This window comes from Molothrus aeneus, chromosome 12 (assembly GCF_037042795.1).
Source record: "Molothrus aeneus isolate 106 chromosome 12, BPBGC_Maene_1.0, whole genome shotgun sequence".
Lineage (NCBI taxonomy): Eukaryota > Metazoa > Chordata > Aves > Passeriformes > Icteridae > Molothrus > Molothrus aeneus.
In genome coordinates this window covers 6,294,311-6,313,241 of record NC_089657.1, presented here as the reverse complement: position 1 = coordinate 6,313,241, position 18,931 = coordinate 6,294,311, and the positions used below count along the sequence as shown (strand labels likewise).

At 42.2% G+C, this 18,931-nt stretch overlaps 1 protein-coding gene across 8 annotated transcripts in view; it reads right to left on the bottom strand.

Moving 5' to 3' along the window:
* The window catches only part of MAGI1 (membrane associated guanylate kinase, WW and PDZ domain containing 1), a 338,177-nt gene that overhangs the window by 166,432 nt on the left and 152,814 nt on the right, over window positions 1-18,931 (bottom strand). For all 8 annotated transcript variants that reach the window (XM_066558206.1, XM_066558201.1, XM_066558207.1 and 5 more), the window contains exon 2: window positions 5,201-5,317. In XM_066558206.1, the coding sequence (XP_066414303.1) occupies window positions 5,201-5,317 (117 nt within the window). The remainder of the gene's footprint in view (window positions 1-5,200; window positions 5,318-18,931) is intronic.

Sequence of the window (18,931 nt, the reverse complement as noted above, 5' to 3'; positions counted from 1 at the left end):
GACCCACCACAGCTGCCCCTGCATGTCACACAGGACTGAAAACAGTGGAGAATCAAGTAAATGGAAAAAAAAAAAAATCAAACAACATGCTGAGATAAGCTTTTATGGAAGTATCATCTTTCTGACTCCTCTTGATGCACTTTCAAAAGAAAACAGCTGCCAGGTTATTGAGTATAACAAACTAGGACAAATGGCCAGTACTGCATGTTTATATTAAACAGATACCCTCTGCCATCACCTCAAAAAGAGGAAGACAATCCTGTGTGTTCAGCCTTCTGTGAACAGTGGTTTGGACAGGCTGCTGTATTAGTACCCATCACAAATCTTTCTCAATAAACACTCTTGCATAGCTATCCCCTGAAGGGCAGTTTGGAAACATCTATTTAATGGATATACTTTTACATGAACTTCCAACTAATCACAAATTCCACTAGGTGAATCTTGACATACAACAATCCTGTTTGGCAAAGTCCTGCTCCTAGAAACACTCTGAAAGCTAAAGACAGAATGTCACCACACTGCACCACTGACCCCCAGTCTCCCCCAAATCACACCAACTTCTGTGAGCACAGATGGACTCAAATGTGGCACAGGGTGCCCCAGCAAGATGCCTCACACAGTTGATAAACCTTCCCTCTCAATCCCAAGTGTTTGGGCTGGCAAAATTGAGCTGGAGTAAGTGAAATCCACTCTAGAAGTAAGGTGAGGACCAGGTCTTTGCATCAGTCAAAGCACCTCTGGTAGAGGCATGGCCAAGGGGTAATTGTGGAATTGTTGCCATCTCACAGAACAGCCCAAGCTCAATGGAGCCATTAACTACCCCAAAGCAGAGCATTATTTCTGGTCATCTTCACTAGCACATCAAAACACAGGAAAAATGTGGTGCTTCAAAACAAAAGAAGGAAAAGGGATAGTTAGAGACTGGACCAACATAATACTAATCTGGATGAAGTATTGATGGATTTCTGTCTAGTTTTGACAATGGAAGCTACATGCTAGGAATGAAAACAGCAACTTGTCTGAACATCTATGAGAATAACTTTGCTCAAGTTTTAAAATCCTGATTTTTCTTAAGCAAAAGACAAAATATTCCAAAGTAAAGGCTTGGGTGAAGTTTACAATTAAATGAAGGCCTCAGGACAAAAGTCAAGGAAGTGGCAGCCCAGTGGTGGTTCATGTGAAGTAAAAGCTGAACTACACTAACTCTTCCAAAGATTTGTCCATTGTAGTATGGCTTTATAACCTCTTATACCCCATCCAAATATACAAATAGGTGCCCTGCCTCTCTTCCTTACTCTCTCCTTGTCCTAGCTCATGCTGCTGCTCAAGTTGTAAACTCAGAGGCGAATGCCTTGGGTCTGTAAATAAACCCGTGGGTTTGGTGTGATAGGAACAGCAGAGCACTCGAGACTCACAACAACCAAACTTGGAGGCCACCTGGAATCTTGTCACAGCTGTTGTTTACTACAGAGCATTGCAGGAAGAAATCAGCTCAGTGGGGAGCTGGGAGCTGAGGGGATGAGGACTTGGGGGAAGTGTGCTGGAGGGGCAGATGGCACTGAGGAGCAGGGGAAGAATTTGGTTTGCAGAAACGTGTGTGTGGTTTGCCAGCTTATGTCAACAATACTTCACCTTTGGGTCCATTTAATGGTCTCATTTGTTTATGATCATTCACACATTTAGGGATCAAATCCTCTGTTCTCTCAGAAAACCATCCTGAGGCAAATGTTCATATGGTCCCTGGGAGCTGACATCATCCCACTCATCCTCATAGGTTCACCAGAAAATAAATCAAACTCTTAATCAACTCTCCTAAAGAAAAAAATCTAAGTTATGCTTAAGCAGCGTGTCATTAACAAAATAATGAGGTTGAGCCAAACATCCTACATCTTTCCTCCCTTCTGCTTGACCTCTGTCTTAGGATTTGATCCCTAAAAGCTGGCACAAGTTCACTCAGTTCAGAGCCAAGATGGGCTCAGGGTTGTATGGGAAACAGGAACATTCGGGATTTTCTCACCACCTGCACCAAACCAATCCAGGCTGCATCACAAGAAATTCTCACCAGAATTTCTGGGTAAGAACGGGTTAACAGCACCTTTTTCCATTTTCCATTTACTAATTATCACTTCATTTAGCCCTTATATTAGTAATAAAAAGCAATAAAAAGCAGCCATCAGGCCAAGCATGCTCAGTCCAAGTGACCTTGTGCTCTTGTTTGTGTTTACCATATAAGCATCAGGGAATTCCATTTTCAAAATACAAGGCTTCATAATCCATTAGCACTGGAGATTGGTCCAGGGCTCTGGATTTACTGGTCACGTGTACCAAGGAATAAAAATATGAGCATACAGCCAGATTAATCTCCAGATCTGTAAAGCATCCCAACCCACCAGGCAGCAGTCTCATTCCAAGCCACACAGGAATATTAGCATCATTCTTAAAAGCCACCATTAATGCTATCCCTACAGTAAATGAAGCAAAGATTAAATGCTACCTGCCCAACAATTTAGAAAGTATGGACACACACAATAACTAACACCACTTCTCAGGTTTCCCACTTGTTTCATAAGTGAAACATAAGTACTGATACTCTTATTAATACATCAGCAACCCACATCTCCCCCAGCAATTTTGAAAAGGCAGGAATCACTTTTACTGCTCTTAATTTTAAATCAAAAGCAAGACCAAGCAGCTTAGCTCACCATCAAGTTCAATAAATCAGATAAAGGAATCAATGGAAAGCATTTCAAAATGTAACCTTGGTAACGTGCAAAATGTTTCCCCAGAACTCACACTCATTTGCTTTATTTGCTGTTTTAGGAAATGAAATATCACACATAGGCAGAAGGGCATTAGTATCACAACACTGCATCTCCCAAGCCTAACACTGCACGTGCTCTCCTGGAAGGCACTTTTTGCAGTATGCCCTAAAAATCTGCAGTCTGCCAAGTTAGGTGATTGAAAAATAATCATATTTCACGTTGACAGAATGACAAATGGAAGTGTTCAATAGTAAACAGTAATCCATATTTATTCTTTATGTCCTTTTATGTTGTTTAAACATAATTTGTTTCGTGCTTTTCACTGATAAAATGAGCATAAACTCCATGGTGTTATAACAGCATCTGCCATTTGAAGAATCAACATTTGTCAGTGTTACCACTCAATTTTAACTGGTCTTACACAGCCCTCCTGCATGCAACACTTAGACTGAAAATGACTACTACTGTGTGTACCACTATGTGATATTTGTTGGCAAATACTGATTTTTGAATTGCAACATAATTATTCAATATTTATATAAGTCTACCAGGATAAACAATCTCTGATTCACAACGAGACAGAAATCTTCAAATTATTTTGCTGCTTATCTCGGTATCCTATAACTAAGATGTTTACTTATTCCAGCTTGATCTAAAGGGCATATCATTATTTCCACAGCTCAGCCAAATTAAGGAAAAAAAGCTCTTCCTTAGAAGTGTCCCCTGCCACCTGGAGAATGTCAAACAGAGGTGCAACAAAGTAGGATCACTCTCCACTCTTTGTATGTCTTCCCAAAATGCCAAGGACAATCTTGTTTTAGTAATTATTCTGACCTTCTAAGGATTACCATGACCCAGAGTTCTTAGTTTTTCTTCTGTTTTTTTTTTTTTTTTTTTTCCAATTGGTTTGTTGGAGTTTTTTTGGGTTTTGTTTTGATTGTTTGGGGTTTTTGGTCTGTTTTTTTTTTTTGGTTGGGGTTTTTTTGGTTTTTGTTTCAGGTTTTGTTGTTGTGTATTGGGTGGGGGTTTTTATTATTTGGGTTTTTTGAGTGAAAATGAGCATTTCTTTCTCAGCTTTGCTAACTCTTGTTCCTTATCTCCTACATGAATCAAGGATGACCTTCCAACAGTGGCAGATGCCTTCAACAATGGCACCCAGCCATAAAATGCTGTTCAATTCTACAAGTTAAACAAGCATCAGAAATAAAGTTCTGCTCAGGAAATAAAAATAGAAGCCTCTTTTATATTCATAGGTTTTAAACCAATAAGCAACATTCACCATTCTGATATTAATATAGACTCTTTCTAAGCCAAGTAATCACTTCATGGCAGTTTTTTTTAGGGCTTTTCTCAAAGCAGGCATCACAAGGCTTGCACCACACCATCAACTGCTCCAAAAAGGTAATCAAAAAAGCCTCATTCAGAGATGAATCATTTTCCTTTTCAACCCTATCTGCTGTCACACATGGAAGCCTGCCCAAACTGCAAACAATCTCCCCCACAGGAAGGCAGCCCCAAAAATGAAGATGGAATTCTATCGCCGGCCGGGGGCTGTGCACAAATCACAAACGGGATGCGGCTGCTGTGGAACGTGCCTTGGGCTGTTTTGTTTTCCAGCATCAGTCTCATTACATGGTTATGACAATGGGAAGATGCCATCAGCTCACATCCCTGGTAGCAGACCAAGAACTTAATGCTACACCTTACTTTATAAGTTTTTTGACCAATCACACAAAGCAAAAGCACATTGACAGTAGTTCTAGCCAATAATCACAAATACCTTTGGTTAAAACAATGCTTGCTTAATTCAAGTACAATACCTGCACATAAGCCTAAAAACACAATGCACAGAGCACCATTATTAAGCCTAGAACTTCCTAATATCTGGCTAGATAAACTTTTCTGCAGCTTAGGGAGTTATTCTAGACAAGCGCTAATACACAGACCATTGTTCTATTTGTCCTTACTTTTCTACTTCTTACACAATTTTTCTGCTGACCTATCTCATGGCTACTGCTTAGCTCTAATCACAGCTCTGCTGTCTCTGAAGCCTGCCTTTTGCAGCTTTCCCAAAACCCTCTGATTTTAAAGATTCCCACAATATTCTTCCCCAGGAAGTGCAGCAGGGCAAGGTCTGTCTCTTACTGTTACTATGGGACACAAAATAACATGATGAGCACACATAGCTCTCCCAAGGTAAAAAGAGCACTTCTATTTTCTGACTCCAACATTTACAGATTTCCAAAAGAGACAGTGGATTGGAGGGTGAGAGTGCCACCTCTCCAATGACACTGGACAAACCAACAGTCCATCGAATTTCTCCTCCTCCACAAAAGAATGCAAACCAATAAGTTATTTACATAAAGTGTGTGAGAAAGTACAAGAATATAAACATCAGAAGGCGTAGAAAAACTTAAAAAACCAGGGTGACAACTTACAAGGCACAGCGTGGCGATAAAGGTTGTCTCGGATGGTCTGCTGCAGGTCGTGGTCTGGTGACCCCTTCTGAAACCTCTGGTTGAGATAATGCCTCAGATCCTTGTTCAGTCTGCTTCCTGCAAGGAAAAAAGTTCATTATTTATTTATTTCTAAATGCAACAGCCATTTATTCATTTCTAAATGCACACAATTACCATTTCCAATTGAGGCAAATGGTAGATTTTCATTCGGAGCCCCCTAAATTATGGCATGCTGACTTTATGGGCAGAGGCTCATCTTCCTCTACAAATGGCTAATTACCAAAAATAACTTGCTGTAAACAAGAGGTCTCTCTTGTCTCATAATGCCACATTCTTCCTGTGGTGTTAAACAGATCATCATTCCTGTTTATCACTTATTTGTCTGAGCAAATGGGAGACAGGCAGATGACAGGAAAAAGAAGAAAAATAATAAGAGTATTGCTTTTGCAAGTCTCTGGAGGGTGAGTGGGGTGGAGAGACAGAAGGCAAAAGCTGCTCCCATTGAAGCTACTAATAAAGCTGAACATGGAATAAAATCAAACAAGTGCTATACTTTCCCTTGGTATCCATCCCAACACACAGCAGGAGTTAGAAAAGTATTGATTTAACAAGTTAAGAGCACCCAAAGTCCTTAAAAACAAAACAAAAAAAAAACCAATATCCAATGCTTTTCACCTAAATCTCTTTATTTGCCTGTTCAGGTTTAAACACCTTCAGAAGTGTGAAACATGATAACTGAGTTGAAAACAAAAGTAAAAAAAAATTTACAAAAAAGAAAAAAAAGAAAACAAATGTAGCTGCTAATGAACAGTCCCAGTTGCTGAATACCAAACCCTTTTTTGTAACAGAACATATGAACTACAGAAACCTAATGAAGTCTTTTCCCAAAAATATTTCTAAGTTTGGAATAACACTGACATTAATTTGACTGAAGAGCAAAAACAGGGATTGAAACTCTTCTGTTCTAAAATGAAAAGGAAAAAAACACTGGAAAATCTTCTGAGAAATGCAACCAGGGTGATCAAAGCCTGGAGCAGCTGCCACACAAGGACCAAGAGAGGGATGCTGCAGCTTGTGGTGGACATCCTTCCCCACATGTCCTGAAGCCACCCAGGGACAGGGCACTGCTTGCCTCTCCCAACACCAGGACTGGGAGACACCAAGGAAAACTAAGCAGGATCCTGGTTCAGAATCATCAGGGACAAGAGTCCCCAGGCTGTGCACCCTCCCTGGAGAGCACTGTGGGGGCAAGGAGCTGATTCAGGAGATTCAAGGGGAGATGGAAAAGCACTTGTAGGACAGAAGCATTGGGGGCTGCGGAATCACAGAATGGTTTGGATTGGAAGGACCTTAAATATCACCTTGTTCCCACACCCCTGCCAAGGGCAGGGACACCTTCCAGTGGGCCAGGTCACTCAATGCCCCATCCAACCTGGCCTGGAAAGGAAGAGGGAAAAGGAAATCCCTTGGGCTTAACATTAATGGCTGGTGGTTGGGAGACCCAGGAAAGAAGTGGGGAATATCAAGTATCTTGCCCTTCTCCTTCCCTTTGCCAGGCATCTTATTTATGGTCCCAGCTGGAGCCAAAATGCTGGACTACATGGACCTTGGGCTGAACCACTGCAGCTGTTTTATCACTTGCATTATGATTTTTTTGATTGTGGATATGTAATGCAGAGATCATGTCAATACCTCTGGATATACACTGTCAATATACTGAATGCAGCCTCAGAGTTGCAGATTCCTGGCTGGAGCCTCTAGGAATCACTGCAGAGCAAATCAAAAATAATAATACTGCAATGGAGTGCAGTCAGACACTGGGTCTGGGAGGCAGAAGCAGCACCAGGCAAATGGTGAAATAAGAAAGAGAGCAGACTGTTACATGACTGTGGGCAGGATGAAACCACTGCAGCCCTGCAGCATTTTACCAGAAATGTTGGTTTAAAAACAAAACTAAACACAAAAAAAGCCCACAATCTGAAGTACTACGTCAAATCTTTAAAATAATTTTGTGACTTGTATTTAGATCCTCCTGACAGCTTTTTCTTTTAATTAAATCTCTTATTGAAGAAAAGAAGGCTCAGGCAGCAGGCCTAGCTATTAACAAAAGGAAATTTTTAAAGACCAAGATGCTCATTGCAGAAATGAAACAACAAAACTGAAATTATGGGAGATATAATTGGCTCAAAACACTTTCCTGAGCAACACCCCTCACTCCCAGAGCAAATTATCAACCCATTTTCTAACAAATGGTCTCCAGTTATTGCGCCATGAAATTTGTTTCCCACATAGGAGGCACTTGGAGGGTTTGGTGGACCTGTGGGCTACAGTTTTTCAATATCAGAGCTGACTTTCCAAACTCCAGATGTTTGATTTCATACCATGTTGTTTGACTCCAGAGGGAGACAGGGCACAAAAAAGAGCCTCTGCTGAAATAATAAAGTAGTTCTTTATCTTAAACTAAACAGTCCATATATTTCTTTGCACAAGAGAGAGTAAGGCAAGGTAGATTTTCATAGCAAAAAAGGACAAATATGACAAACTGTTTGGGCATAATGCAAGGGCTTATTCCAGGGACAAATTAATGCACAGAACTGCATGTATCACATAAGTAAACTTTCTTCCAAAATACTGTGTGATCCCTGATTCAATGATTTATGTAACAATAATGTCTTGAGGTGAAAAAGCTCTGCTGAGCTAGGCCTTGTTTGACCACAGAATATATGCAATTTAATGATGATATCCTGCTTTTAGCTTCCCTCTGCGCCCATTCCATCTAGCATCTCAGTCTATTATGGCCCTGCTGGAAAGTTTGGTTATTTGGTTTATGCAGGAGCTGGGATTTCCCAGCTGAGTCACTGAAGCACTAGTTAAAAAGGCACTTGCAAAAACAGGGGCTGCAGCAACACTTACACTCACATAAGTGTCCCCTCTGGGGGCTCAGAGTGATGCTTATTTCTATTACATTTTTATTTTAGAAGAGAAGGAAGAAGAAGGAGAAAAAAAAAGAAGAGGCAAAAAGAAACCCAGCCCCCAAAAAGCTTCCTGTTCCTAAATTCCAGGAAAGTCTTGACAGAAATGAAGGCTTCTTGCAGCTCTGATGATCTCAGCTCAGCAGTCGCTGAGGCCACAAGCTGTGGGCACAGGCAGGTTCAGGAACTCCCTCCACTGCATGGCAGAAGAAAATGAGCTAACACAGAAACTGACTCTACGTGGGAAGCTGCCAAAGGGATCCAGCACAGAACATGTTGGGTTTTTTTACCATTTGAAATGCTTCTCTCTGCTCTGATCTCTTCAAAAAATCTCCCCTGAGCTGAGACGGCATGGGCTCAACACTGGCTTTATAAACTTGTGTGCAGCACTAGAACCTACTAAATAAACACTGCTGTACCCTTAGTCCAAAATGTACGCACCTGTAATCTCTGAGAACCTGAAAAATATGCCAGTGACATTTCAGCAACCTCCTCTGTGCAAATCTTAGCAGCAGAATTCATTTTGCTCCACAGGGGCATCGCTGCCTTGTGCAAACTCCCTCTGAGACCAAACCTCACCTTTGATGGCTTCTGTCCATGCACCAGCCACCAAAAGATAGGCAGGTGCCCAGAACCACCTCATTTTATGCAAAAATCCTCCCCTTTCTAAAATTTAAATCCATGTCATTGTGCTCAAGAAAATACTTCCTTTAGAGAAGAGTTGTGTCAACCAGAAGTATATATTGGCCTTCAAAATACTCCCCTGCTCTCATGGAGACCTAATCTTACATTTACTCTTTTGAGATTCCTTCTTCTCTTCTCTGCTAAAAGGATGTAAAAAGATCCAACAGTGATAACAGTGGAGGGACAGGAGATGCAACCCAGGAACAGCAGTTTCCAAAGCAGAGGATACAGGTCTGAAGACCCAGTGCTCTATTCTTCCTTTGTGCTGGTCAGGATATGATGGAAATTGTTTATTTGTACACAGAAAAATCACCTTGTTATTTCTGTAATGAAAATTAGGCTGATACATGTAGCTTAGATCATCAGACACACACAAAAAATGAAAAACTCACCAAAATTTATAGTTCACAAGTAAGATGTTAAAATATTTTTTGGTGCTGTTGCAACAGTTTCCCTTTTTTTCTTTGCTGAACAAAATCAATGCCCTTTTTTAATGGGGCAACTTTTCACTGCTTCACTCCTCACAGTACTAATCCAAACCTGAGATACTTCCATCTTATTATCTGAATCCTTGGAATGAAACACAGAGCAAAATGGCTGGTTTAATCTATTCTTCTTAATTATTATACTGTAAAGTATGTCTATCACCCTCCCCAACCATTACATGGTAACACCATTTCAGCAGCAAAAAAGAAACCCAAAGGGGAAGCATCTCTCATAGGAAAAAAATAAATAAATAAATAAAATTACTGACATATGGTTTTCTGAGAAAGAATGAACTGCCAGGTTTTTGTAGCTCAATGTGTAACTTAGATGGGTTTGTGATTAATGAAAAATATTGACTTATTCTAAACACATTGCTCCCAAACCCACAATTCTGTCACACATTTGTCCTCCAACAGTTACCTGATATAAAGTCCCCAGGGAAGCTTTGCTTTGAACTGTGCTGTGACACTTGGTGCTAAAATTCCCAGCCTCTGCAGGAAGAAAGCTGCACGTGGGATCATCTAACACTGACTTTGCTGTGTGAGAACATCACCTCTTGGAGGGCTCTCCCAGCAGCAGCACAGACCTGGGAGCCTCCTGCCCCACTGCCCTCCAGTAATGAAAGCAGACTGCAGAAATGACCAAGCACAATCTGAATTTTTCCCCAGGAAAAAGCTGAGTGTGAACATCGTGGGGCTGCCAGCACCTTCCTGCCAGCTGGTGGATAGTCCATGCCAGCACTGTGCAATATGTGTGTGCTGAAGATGTATTTTAAACTCCTGCTTTGGAAACTATCATTTGAGAGTTTATGTTTCTATTAATTACTGCAGCTGTTTGATCCCATTTCTGCTCGAGATGGTCTCAGATAATCCTGATCAACAGCCACACTCTGACAGAGCCTATAGATGCTCGTGCAAAGATGGGTCAGGGTCAGGCCTGGGACACACTGGTCCCTGACCTATATTACACTCCTCTAAGCAGATTACACCAGTATGTATTTTTTTGCTTTACCCTTCTTTAGGAAGGCAACCAATTGCTACACTCACAGTGACTGATAGCATCTGAACTAGAAAAATCTATTTTCCATGTCTGAACTGCAGCAGAATCCCCCTTCTCCTGTCAGGATCTCTGCTTAAAGGTGTCTTTAGCAGGGGGATTCTCTGTGGTCAGACAAAGACCATTTCAAAACAACAGGGCCGTGAAGCAATGAAAGGTTAAAGGCCTCACTAAAGGGATAAAAGTGCAATAGAGTTATCTGGATTAAGACTCTCTCTCACCACCCTGATGTCTACATTGAGAGGGAAGGATTCAATTTTTTAAAGACACAAAGATTGCACATGTTGGATTTGCAGCATAAACCCCTGACTGTAACATACTGTCTATCATCTGAAGATCTCTATCTGAAGGTATTTAACTAATAAATTATCATGGTTTGCAGGGTTTTATTTCTGTGCTACAAAACATACAAGTGCAGATAAGGGGGGGGAACCCTACAAAAACCAAGCCAAACAAAAAAATCCAAACCCTGCTCATTTAGAGACACAAGCAAAGAACTTGCAGCTGGTGTTTTCTAGAGCAGCAAGTGGACTTGCAATGTCAGATGATTGGCACTGCAGGCTGGGGGACTTCACTTGTGCTCCTGCTCTGCCCAGCAGAAGGTACTCAACACAAACTCATCTATAATTACAGCCAAAATAGCTCCCCTTAGCTAGGAAGTGTGTTAACTAAGCTGGTTATAAACCTATTAATCCCTTGAAAACAACAGCCTATTTTTAAAAGAAATGTTAAAATATTAATAATGTAACTCAACACAACTTTTCAATCTGTTGTAAATCCTTACTATAAAGTGGGGTGTGGACAGGGCTCCTGGGAAACAGGAGACAGTTCTTAAAACTTTTCCAACAGCAATGCCAGGGCATCACCACTGTCTCTGACTAATACTTGCCATCAATTTTCCTCAAGCCCTGTTGCAAAGGTGTCCCTGATACTCACACATATATCCTGTTAATGCTTGGAGAGATTAATATTCTATTTCTGGGCAAATTAATAGAATAATTTTCATGTAAGGTCCAGGAGGCAGCAGCCCATCTTAGAAGTCTGAGTAGATTTTTATCATTTAACAAGACTGCACTGGTAGCCACATCATCATCAAATACTCCTAATCCCAGCAGTTGTTATGGAAATGAGAATAGTTTGTGTTCTATCGTTTCATCCTGCCCCATCCTTGTCTTCCAGCTGCTGTCCAAAAGTGATTATAAATAATGGGGCTATAAAAGCCATTCAATAATTAGAAGATTCATTGGCCATATGCCAGCAGTGACAAAAGAGAGTGATTTATGTAAGATGAGTCTGTCACATCTGCCAGATCACAGTTTCATTACGCCTGTGGCTTTAAGGTCACAGTTAGGCACTGTTTCAACAGCCATTTGTCAAAGGGGTGCTGGGGAGGAGAGGTGAAATATGTCATGGTTTTGTTTGCTTTCTTGTTTTAACTGCTAAGTAAATAAGTAAATAAAGTGCAGTACCTACATTTGTTATTTCATGTCTCCTGTGAGGTCAAAGACGCAAGAAGATATTCATCATGGTTGGCCAGGGTTCAAATAAGATCATGAGGAGAAAACCCATTTAAAAGCCTTGAGAATTCATGTGGCTTCTTAAACTCAATACAATCTAAGCATGTTCTGTCTTCCAGCCACCCATGAAATGAAGGTACCTTGTAAACACATAACATGTTGGTAAATTAATTGCTACTACATTTTCCTAACACAAGTAAACTTAAAAACCTTTTATGGTTCAGTGTTCTAAAATTATATTTAAACATTGCCATGGGAGTTCAGATTAACAATTAACATGGCTCAGCAAACACCTAATTTGATCCCAATTCCATTTTCTCATTTTCTTTTCCTCTTAAAAACAAACAAAAAACACCAATGAACTTTTATTGCTGGGTACCAATCCTAGTACCATAAAGTCCAGATGTTTAAATGTTCCCCATAAATGCTTCAAAAACCTCATCTGTTATTGTCAGTGATTGCTCCCATTCCAATGTGGACAGTCTCTGGTGACAAAAACTGCTGCTCTGAGGGTGCAGACTGGATCTTTGCTGGAAATGCTACACCCAGGACCAACCAATATATTACTTTAATTTGTACCAGCCTCCTAAAACCAGACTGCACTCAGATGAACTGCTCAGATCAGAGCCCAGATGCTGCCAGATTATTCTAACAAGTCCACACCACAACAAAAGCAAAATGACTGCTCGCCCTTTGCCTACCTCCTGAAGTAAAACATAAAATACATCCCAATTTTTATGCTTTAGAAACTTCTCTGAACAACAAAGCCTCATCCATTGCAAAAGACTTCCAGTGGAAGGAAATGATGATAAGCTGGAGGGCTATGGCATAAAAATTGCACAAAGTTCCAGGATGAGCTACCTGCCCAGCAATAAAACCCCACTTGGATGGAGTAGCCTGGCTGCTGAATCAGCAGTGAGCACTTCAGTGCAGCCAGTAATTCCTGTCTGGAGAATGAATAACTTACTTTATTACTGAGAGAACTTCTTAAAATGTTATTTTAGGTGTAAGCTGTGAAGCTGAAGGAGATGTATTCACACTCAGAACTTTCAGGTCATGTCCAGAATCAGGAGCAGGCAAGAGCCTTCTTGGCATGGCACCTTTGGTATCACTCTCAATCTGCATGGGTGAGTGAACCAGCACTGAGGTGGTAATTCAGCATTTGCTGCTGCAGAAATGCACTTAACAGATCATAAATCCCTGGTAAAACTCTTCTAAGAGCATGTCACCTCATCTACTGTATTCACAGGGTGCTCCACCTTATTTTCTGTGCATTAATAGAGATTCATATTTCTACACTAAATTTAAACAAATAGCCTTTCAGCTGAAAAGGGCCAGAAAAACCCACAGAGTTCAGGCATTGAGGTTGAAAAGAAAATAATATCATTATTTATACACCAGGCCTGAAAATTTTGAACATTTGTGACAAACACACTTCTGTTGCTCTCAATTGAATTTGGACTAGCAATGATTGCAAATGCAGCAGCAAACCCAGCCTCTCTCCCTTTTTGGCCCCTTCAAGCTTCTGGGGCCCTCCAAGTTTCAGCCCTGAATTTTTTGAGGCTCCTGGAGAAGAAAATTCCTTCACCCTCTGACATCTTTGCAGCCCACGACAATCCTGACCTGGGAGACAGGGAGGCCACACAGCCAGGACTGCAGCCCAGGAAAGGGAGCCTGCTCTGCCATGGAGAGACAAATCAGATCTTTCTACCTCAAGAAGGATCTGCTTTATTATTTTGTTCCTCGAAATACTGAGGTTTAAGTTCTGCTCCTCTTCTTAAATCATGTGATATCATTTGTGTCCATACAGAGCCTATAGCATAATGATAAATAATGATAGATATTGATAAATATGGATATAAATAGCTATTGAGAGATATGATAAATAATGGTGGACAAACGATGACATTTCTCCAGAGAAAGTGGCAACCATACCCACCCCAGATAAGCCTAAGGAGCAGAAAATCTGAGACACCTGAGGCAAAAATACAACAGAACATGCTGCTCAAGCAACAAGAGCATGTGATGGATAAAAGAGGGAAAGGCAAGGGCAGCAGTATTGATGACTGTTGGCCTTGGATACCTCTAAAACACGTTTGAACTGGCCAGGCACAAAACATGAAACACAATTTGTCTCATCCAGATGGGTGCTGGCAGATGTGGAGCCTGCCCCAGTGCTTTGTAGCCATAGTTAATCATGAACCCAACTAAGTAAAAGCTGGAGATTAACCACTCCTACTCTGTTATGGACTTACAGGAGACCTCTTTTCTTCCCCTATGCCATTTTCAAGAGATGATATGAGCTCCCTGCTCTTGCTTCAGCTTTGTTTTCCTTGTTCACTTTTAAGAACCCACAGACAAGGAAATGGAGACTGTCAGGTGGTCTCTGAGAATGACAGTAGAGAAGCAAGAGAGAAGGAACCCACTGGGAGGAGAAATACAGAATATTTTCCTACTGAAATGAAAAATATCTGAGATAAAACTATAGATTAACAGCCACACACACAAACTTTGTGTTTTCACAACAAAGCTCAGGAGGTGCGTGGACAAAGAACAAAGCAATGCAACATCCTCTGGTCTTGTTTCCAATGAAGCTTGGATTAGTATCATGCTAAATACTTCATCCAGTTCTGTGGCCAGATCAGTGTTGACCCTGAGTTAACTGGCTGACAATCAAGCTGTAACATTAAAGCTACGCCCACAAATGCCTCTGCTTGGCAGTGACCTCAAACCAAGTGCCCAGAGCAAAGGCTCAGCCCTGCAGAGCTTTCCAGCAAGGCAGAGCCAGAGGTGAATGCAGAGGCTGCTCTGAGCAGGGCATTGTGCCTTGCACACAAAAGGCCCTGCTGTGCTGGGGCACCCTGCACTCTGTGCTCCAGCAAGGAGCAGCATGAAGCCATCAACAGGGGCAAGAAACGCTGATACTGCCACGTAGGCTTAAAAAAAAAAACAAAAAAAACCAAAAAAACCCAAAAAAAAAGTAGTAGGAAGAGAAAAACCCTCCTACAGAACTGAAGTGAATGCAGAATGAAGTCACTGTAAGAGAGCGCCACGGGATGCAGCCTCTGAAGGATTCAGTGGAGTCGGCTCTGAGCATTTCCATCAATGAACACAGACTGAGCTACGTGAGCAGCCCAGGAAAGGCTTCCCAGGAAAGCACAGCCTGCCTGGGAGCCACCCAACGGCCCCTGGCACCACCCAACGGCCCTCGGCGCCACCCAACGGCCCTCGGCACCACCCAACGGCCCTCGGCGCCACCCAACGGCCCTCGGCGCCACCCAACGGCCCTCGGCGCCACCCAACGGCCCCTGGCACCACCCAACAGCCCCTGGCACCACCCAACGGCCCCTGGCGCCACCCAACGGCCCTCGGCGCCACCCAACGGCCCTCGGCGCCACCCAACGGCCCTCGGCACCACCCAACGGCCCTCAGTGCCACCCAACGGCCCTCGGCGCCACCCAACACCCTCGGTGCCACCCAACGGCCCCTGGCACCACCCAACGGCCCCTGGCGCCACCCAACGGCCCTCGGCGCCACCCAACGGCCCCTGGCACCACCCAACGGCCCTCGGCGCCACCCAACGGCCCCTGGCGCCACCCAACGGCCCTCGGCACCACCCAACGGCCCCTGGCACCACCCAACGGCCCTCGGCGCCACCCAACGGCCCTCGGCGCCACCCAACGGCCCCTGGCACCACCCAACACCCTCGGTGCCACCCAACACCCTCGGTGCCACCCAACGGCCCCTGGCACCACCCAACGGCCCCTGGCACCACCCAACACCCTCGGCGCCACCCAACGGCCCTCGGCGCCACCCAACGGCCCTCGGCGCCACCCAACGGCCCCTGGCGCCGCACTGCTCTGGGTGAAGCTACCTGGGTAAGGGAGCATTGCTCCTGCCCCTTCCCTCTGAAGATGCCAGCAAGCTCTGCCTTTTCTAGGATTCAGGGAGCAGCAGAAGCAGGGCAGGGGGTGAAGGAGAAAGTCCAGCTAAAATAATAAGAATGGGGGAAATGAAGATGAAAAGCACTTGCAGAATTCACTCCAAGGAAAAGACCCATTTCTGGAAATGAGATGCACATCTCTCTCTGTCTCCTAAAAGGAGTTGCCATATGTTCTAAAAGTAGGATATAATATTTGAGCTGTAAAAGCCAAATCAGCTTGAGGAACAGACGGCATTACAATGCTTTAGCAGAACAAGCCCCCCGTAACAATATGCCAGCAAACTCATTTTCTAGAATGGCACTAGGAAAATATTTGCAAAATCTGAAACCCATTCCCTAAATACAGCATTTGGTTCTTCCAGAATGGGAAAAAAGTGCCACACATATGCCAGAATTGGGGAGTTCTAAATAGCTCTTCCTATTCTTTGATTTTTTGGCTTGCTTTTATCTGTAATTTTTGGATGCTGGGGTTTTTTTGGGAGCTTTTTTTTAAAATTTGACCTCAAATTTCTTGAGCAGTAGTCATTCTTGTTCTTCCTTGGTTGCTGGAGGGACAAATTCCCACGGCCCAGCCAGGTCACCTCTGAATTTTGATCACAGTGTTGAGTTTTTCCCTCTGACCTCCCAGGCTCCAGGACACACGTCAATATTAACAGCCTAATTTCCAGAGGAACTGAATACATAAAATCTAATGCTGGCAACCTGTGATTGTCAGGCTATAAACACACACTAAATGAAGATATTGTCAGAACATTAGAATTTTCATGCTGTTTTTCAAATTCTTTTTTTACCCCTCTCACAAGTATCTCTGTCACAAACAAAATTTTGGCCTCCTTGGAAGAAAGCAGCTGAAAATCATTTGTCCACAGGAAGAAAATCTGTCCAAAGCATGTTCCAGCTGCTTTTGCCCCTCCTCCAGTGTGGTTGGATGATACACACTCAGGTGCAGCAGTGTCTGACCAAAGAAAAATAAATCATTTTTTCATCTGCAATATACTCATTTACAGAGTGCTACAGGTTAATTTTCCAACTTGCCCAAGAAACTTCCCAGAACCAAAATTTGCCATGAAACAAATAAAACCAGAAACAAGATTTGCTGTGGTCTCACCTTAGCAAGTAAAGGTCCTGCTCTTTCTACATTATTTTCAAAGAGCACAACTCAGCTTAACCTCTGATGGACCTCTATTTTTTTTTCTTTTTTAAATATAATTACACATTTAAGTACATATAGAATAGATGCCAGACCACTAACATACAGTACAGAAAGGAAGCACACAGGCAACAATGCGGTGTAATTTAGAAAATCAGGCTCTCAAAGCTGAATATAATTATGAGCTCAATCTGTTGGGAAAAAACATTTAAATGGAAAAACGTGTATAACAGTTGGGAGCTGTTGAAGCCCATTTTACAAGAGGCCCAAAAAGCCACAAAAATTGAGTAAGGAGGTCACACTAGTTTAAAAACAAACCTGACTTACAGAGAAAGTGACTGCAGCTTTTTTCAGCCTCATGTTGTAGACAAAAGGAAAACAAGATCTAAGCGACTGGACTAGCTCTACTTAATTATTTTAACTGCAAACATTTTTGTTTTATTTTTATTGTATCATTGGAAGTGTTTTCTGAGGGTTGGAGGATATTCTCCATCCCTGGAAAATGTTACATCAACATTGAATGTTTTTCTTGAAAAATCAAGATTAAAGAGAAATTGATTCAAGCTAGTTCTCTAATGTCCTGAGCTATTACTTGGAAATGTGATTTAGGAAGAGTGGGTTAAATAGGCAGGTAAAGGATCTGGAAGAATTGGGGAACCAACAGCAATTTAAGAGAGTTCAGAGCAAAATGAGGCAATGAGCTGAATCTTTTGAATTGCTCAGGTGACCAAGAGCCTGGGCAAGTTGAGAAAACCTTCCTGGTAAAAGAGAAGTGTTAACAGGGCTACTCTGCTGTGAAAGCAATTCAATACACAGCATTGTGGGCCTCCCTTTTGTGCAGGAAATGGAACTGAAATTCGAAAATCTGATTTTACAGCACTGACAGAATGAAGGAGTTGGATGGAACAAGCAAGAACCATGTCAGTCAGTGATGGGTTTTAACAAAGTACCACTACAGCTTATTGGCAAAACTCAAAAGTAAAAGTGAGAAGTGAATCAGGGCAAGGTTCCTGTTAACTATTGCACAATATGTGAAGCAAAAATGCTTTGAGATTCTTGGGACTGTCTCAATCACACAGAGCAAATCTTCTCCTCTGTAACCTTCAGGTTAAAGTCTGGTCAAAGGCAACAGCTAAAATACTGAAAAACTCACATTTAAAATGAAAAATCATATAATCTGTACAGTGTTGGTCTCTAACAAATACAATCCTTCATATAAAGCAAGTTTGGCAATAAAAAAATTAAAAGGCACATGAAAAAGCTTACTAGGGTCTGTAACAAACATCTTTGCCCTGGTCACAAGGCCTTGTTCTCTTAATGAGTTTAGGAGTGCCTGTATCATGTTTCTGTCACCCCAGCTTTTCCCTACAAGAAACAAATATGAATATTACAGATGGTAAAACCCACATTTTCTCAAGCAGGAAATAAATGTTTATATGCAGCATATAGCAAAATGTGTATTTCCAGAGACAATAGTTACAAGATTTAGACTTATTAGTGCAGGAATTTTAATGGAAAACATGTTTTTGGGGATAAGAATTTTAATTACAAAGAAACCACATACAACTTGCTTCTTTAGATATAAAGCAGAGCAGTTCTGCAGCAGAATAAAAAGGTCTCTTTTGATGAAAACAGAATATTGGAATAAAGAGACAAACACTCAGCTCGTGTGTATGGCTGGACATTTCCCTGGTAATGCTTTTGATCCCAAAATGGCATTTGTCAGGATGGAGACATTCCTCAGGAATGTGACATTTCTGCAGGAATCAGACCCAGCTCTGATGGTGCCTGCTCAGCTCCTTCCCCTGCCCCCAGCACAGCTCCTAAGGGTCCAGGCTCAGCCCAGCCCTTCTGCCCACATCCTTCTTTTCTTTCCCCTTCTTACAATCTGTAGACAACGTA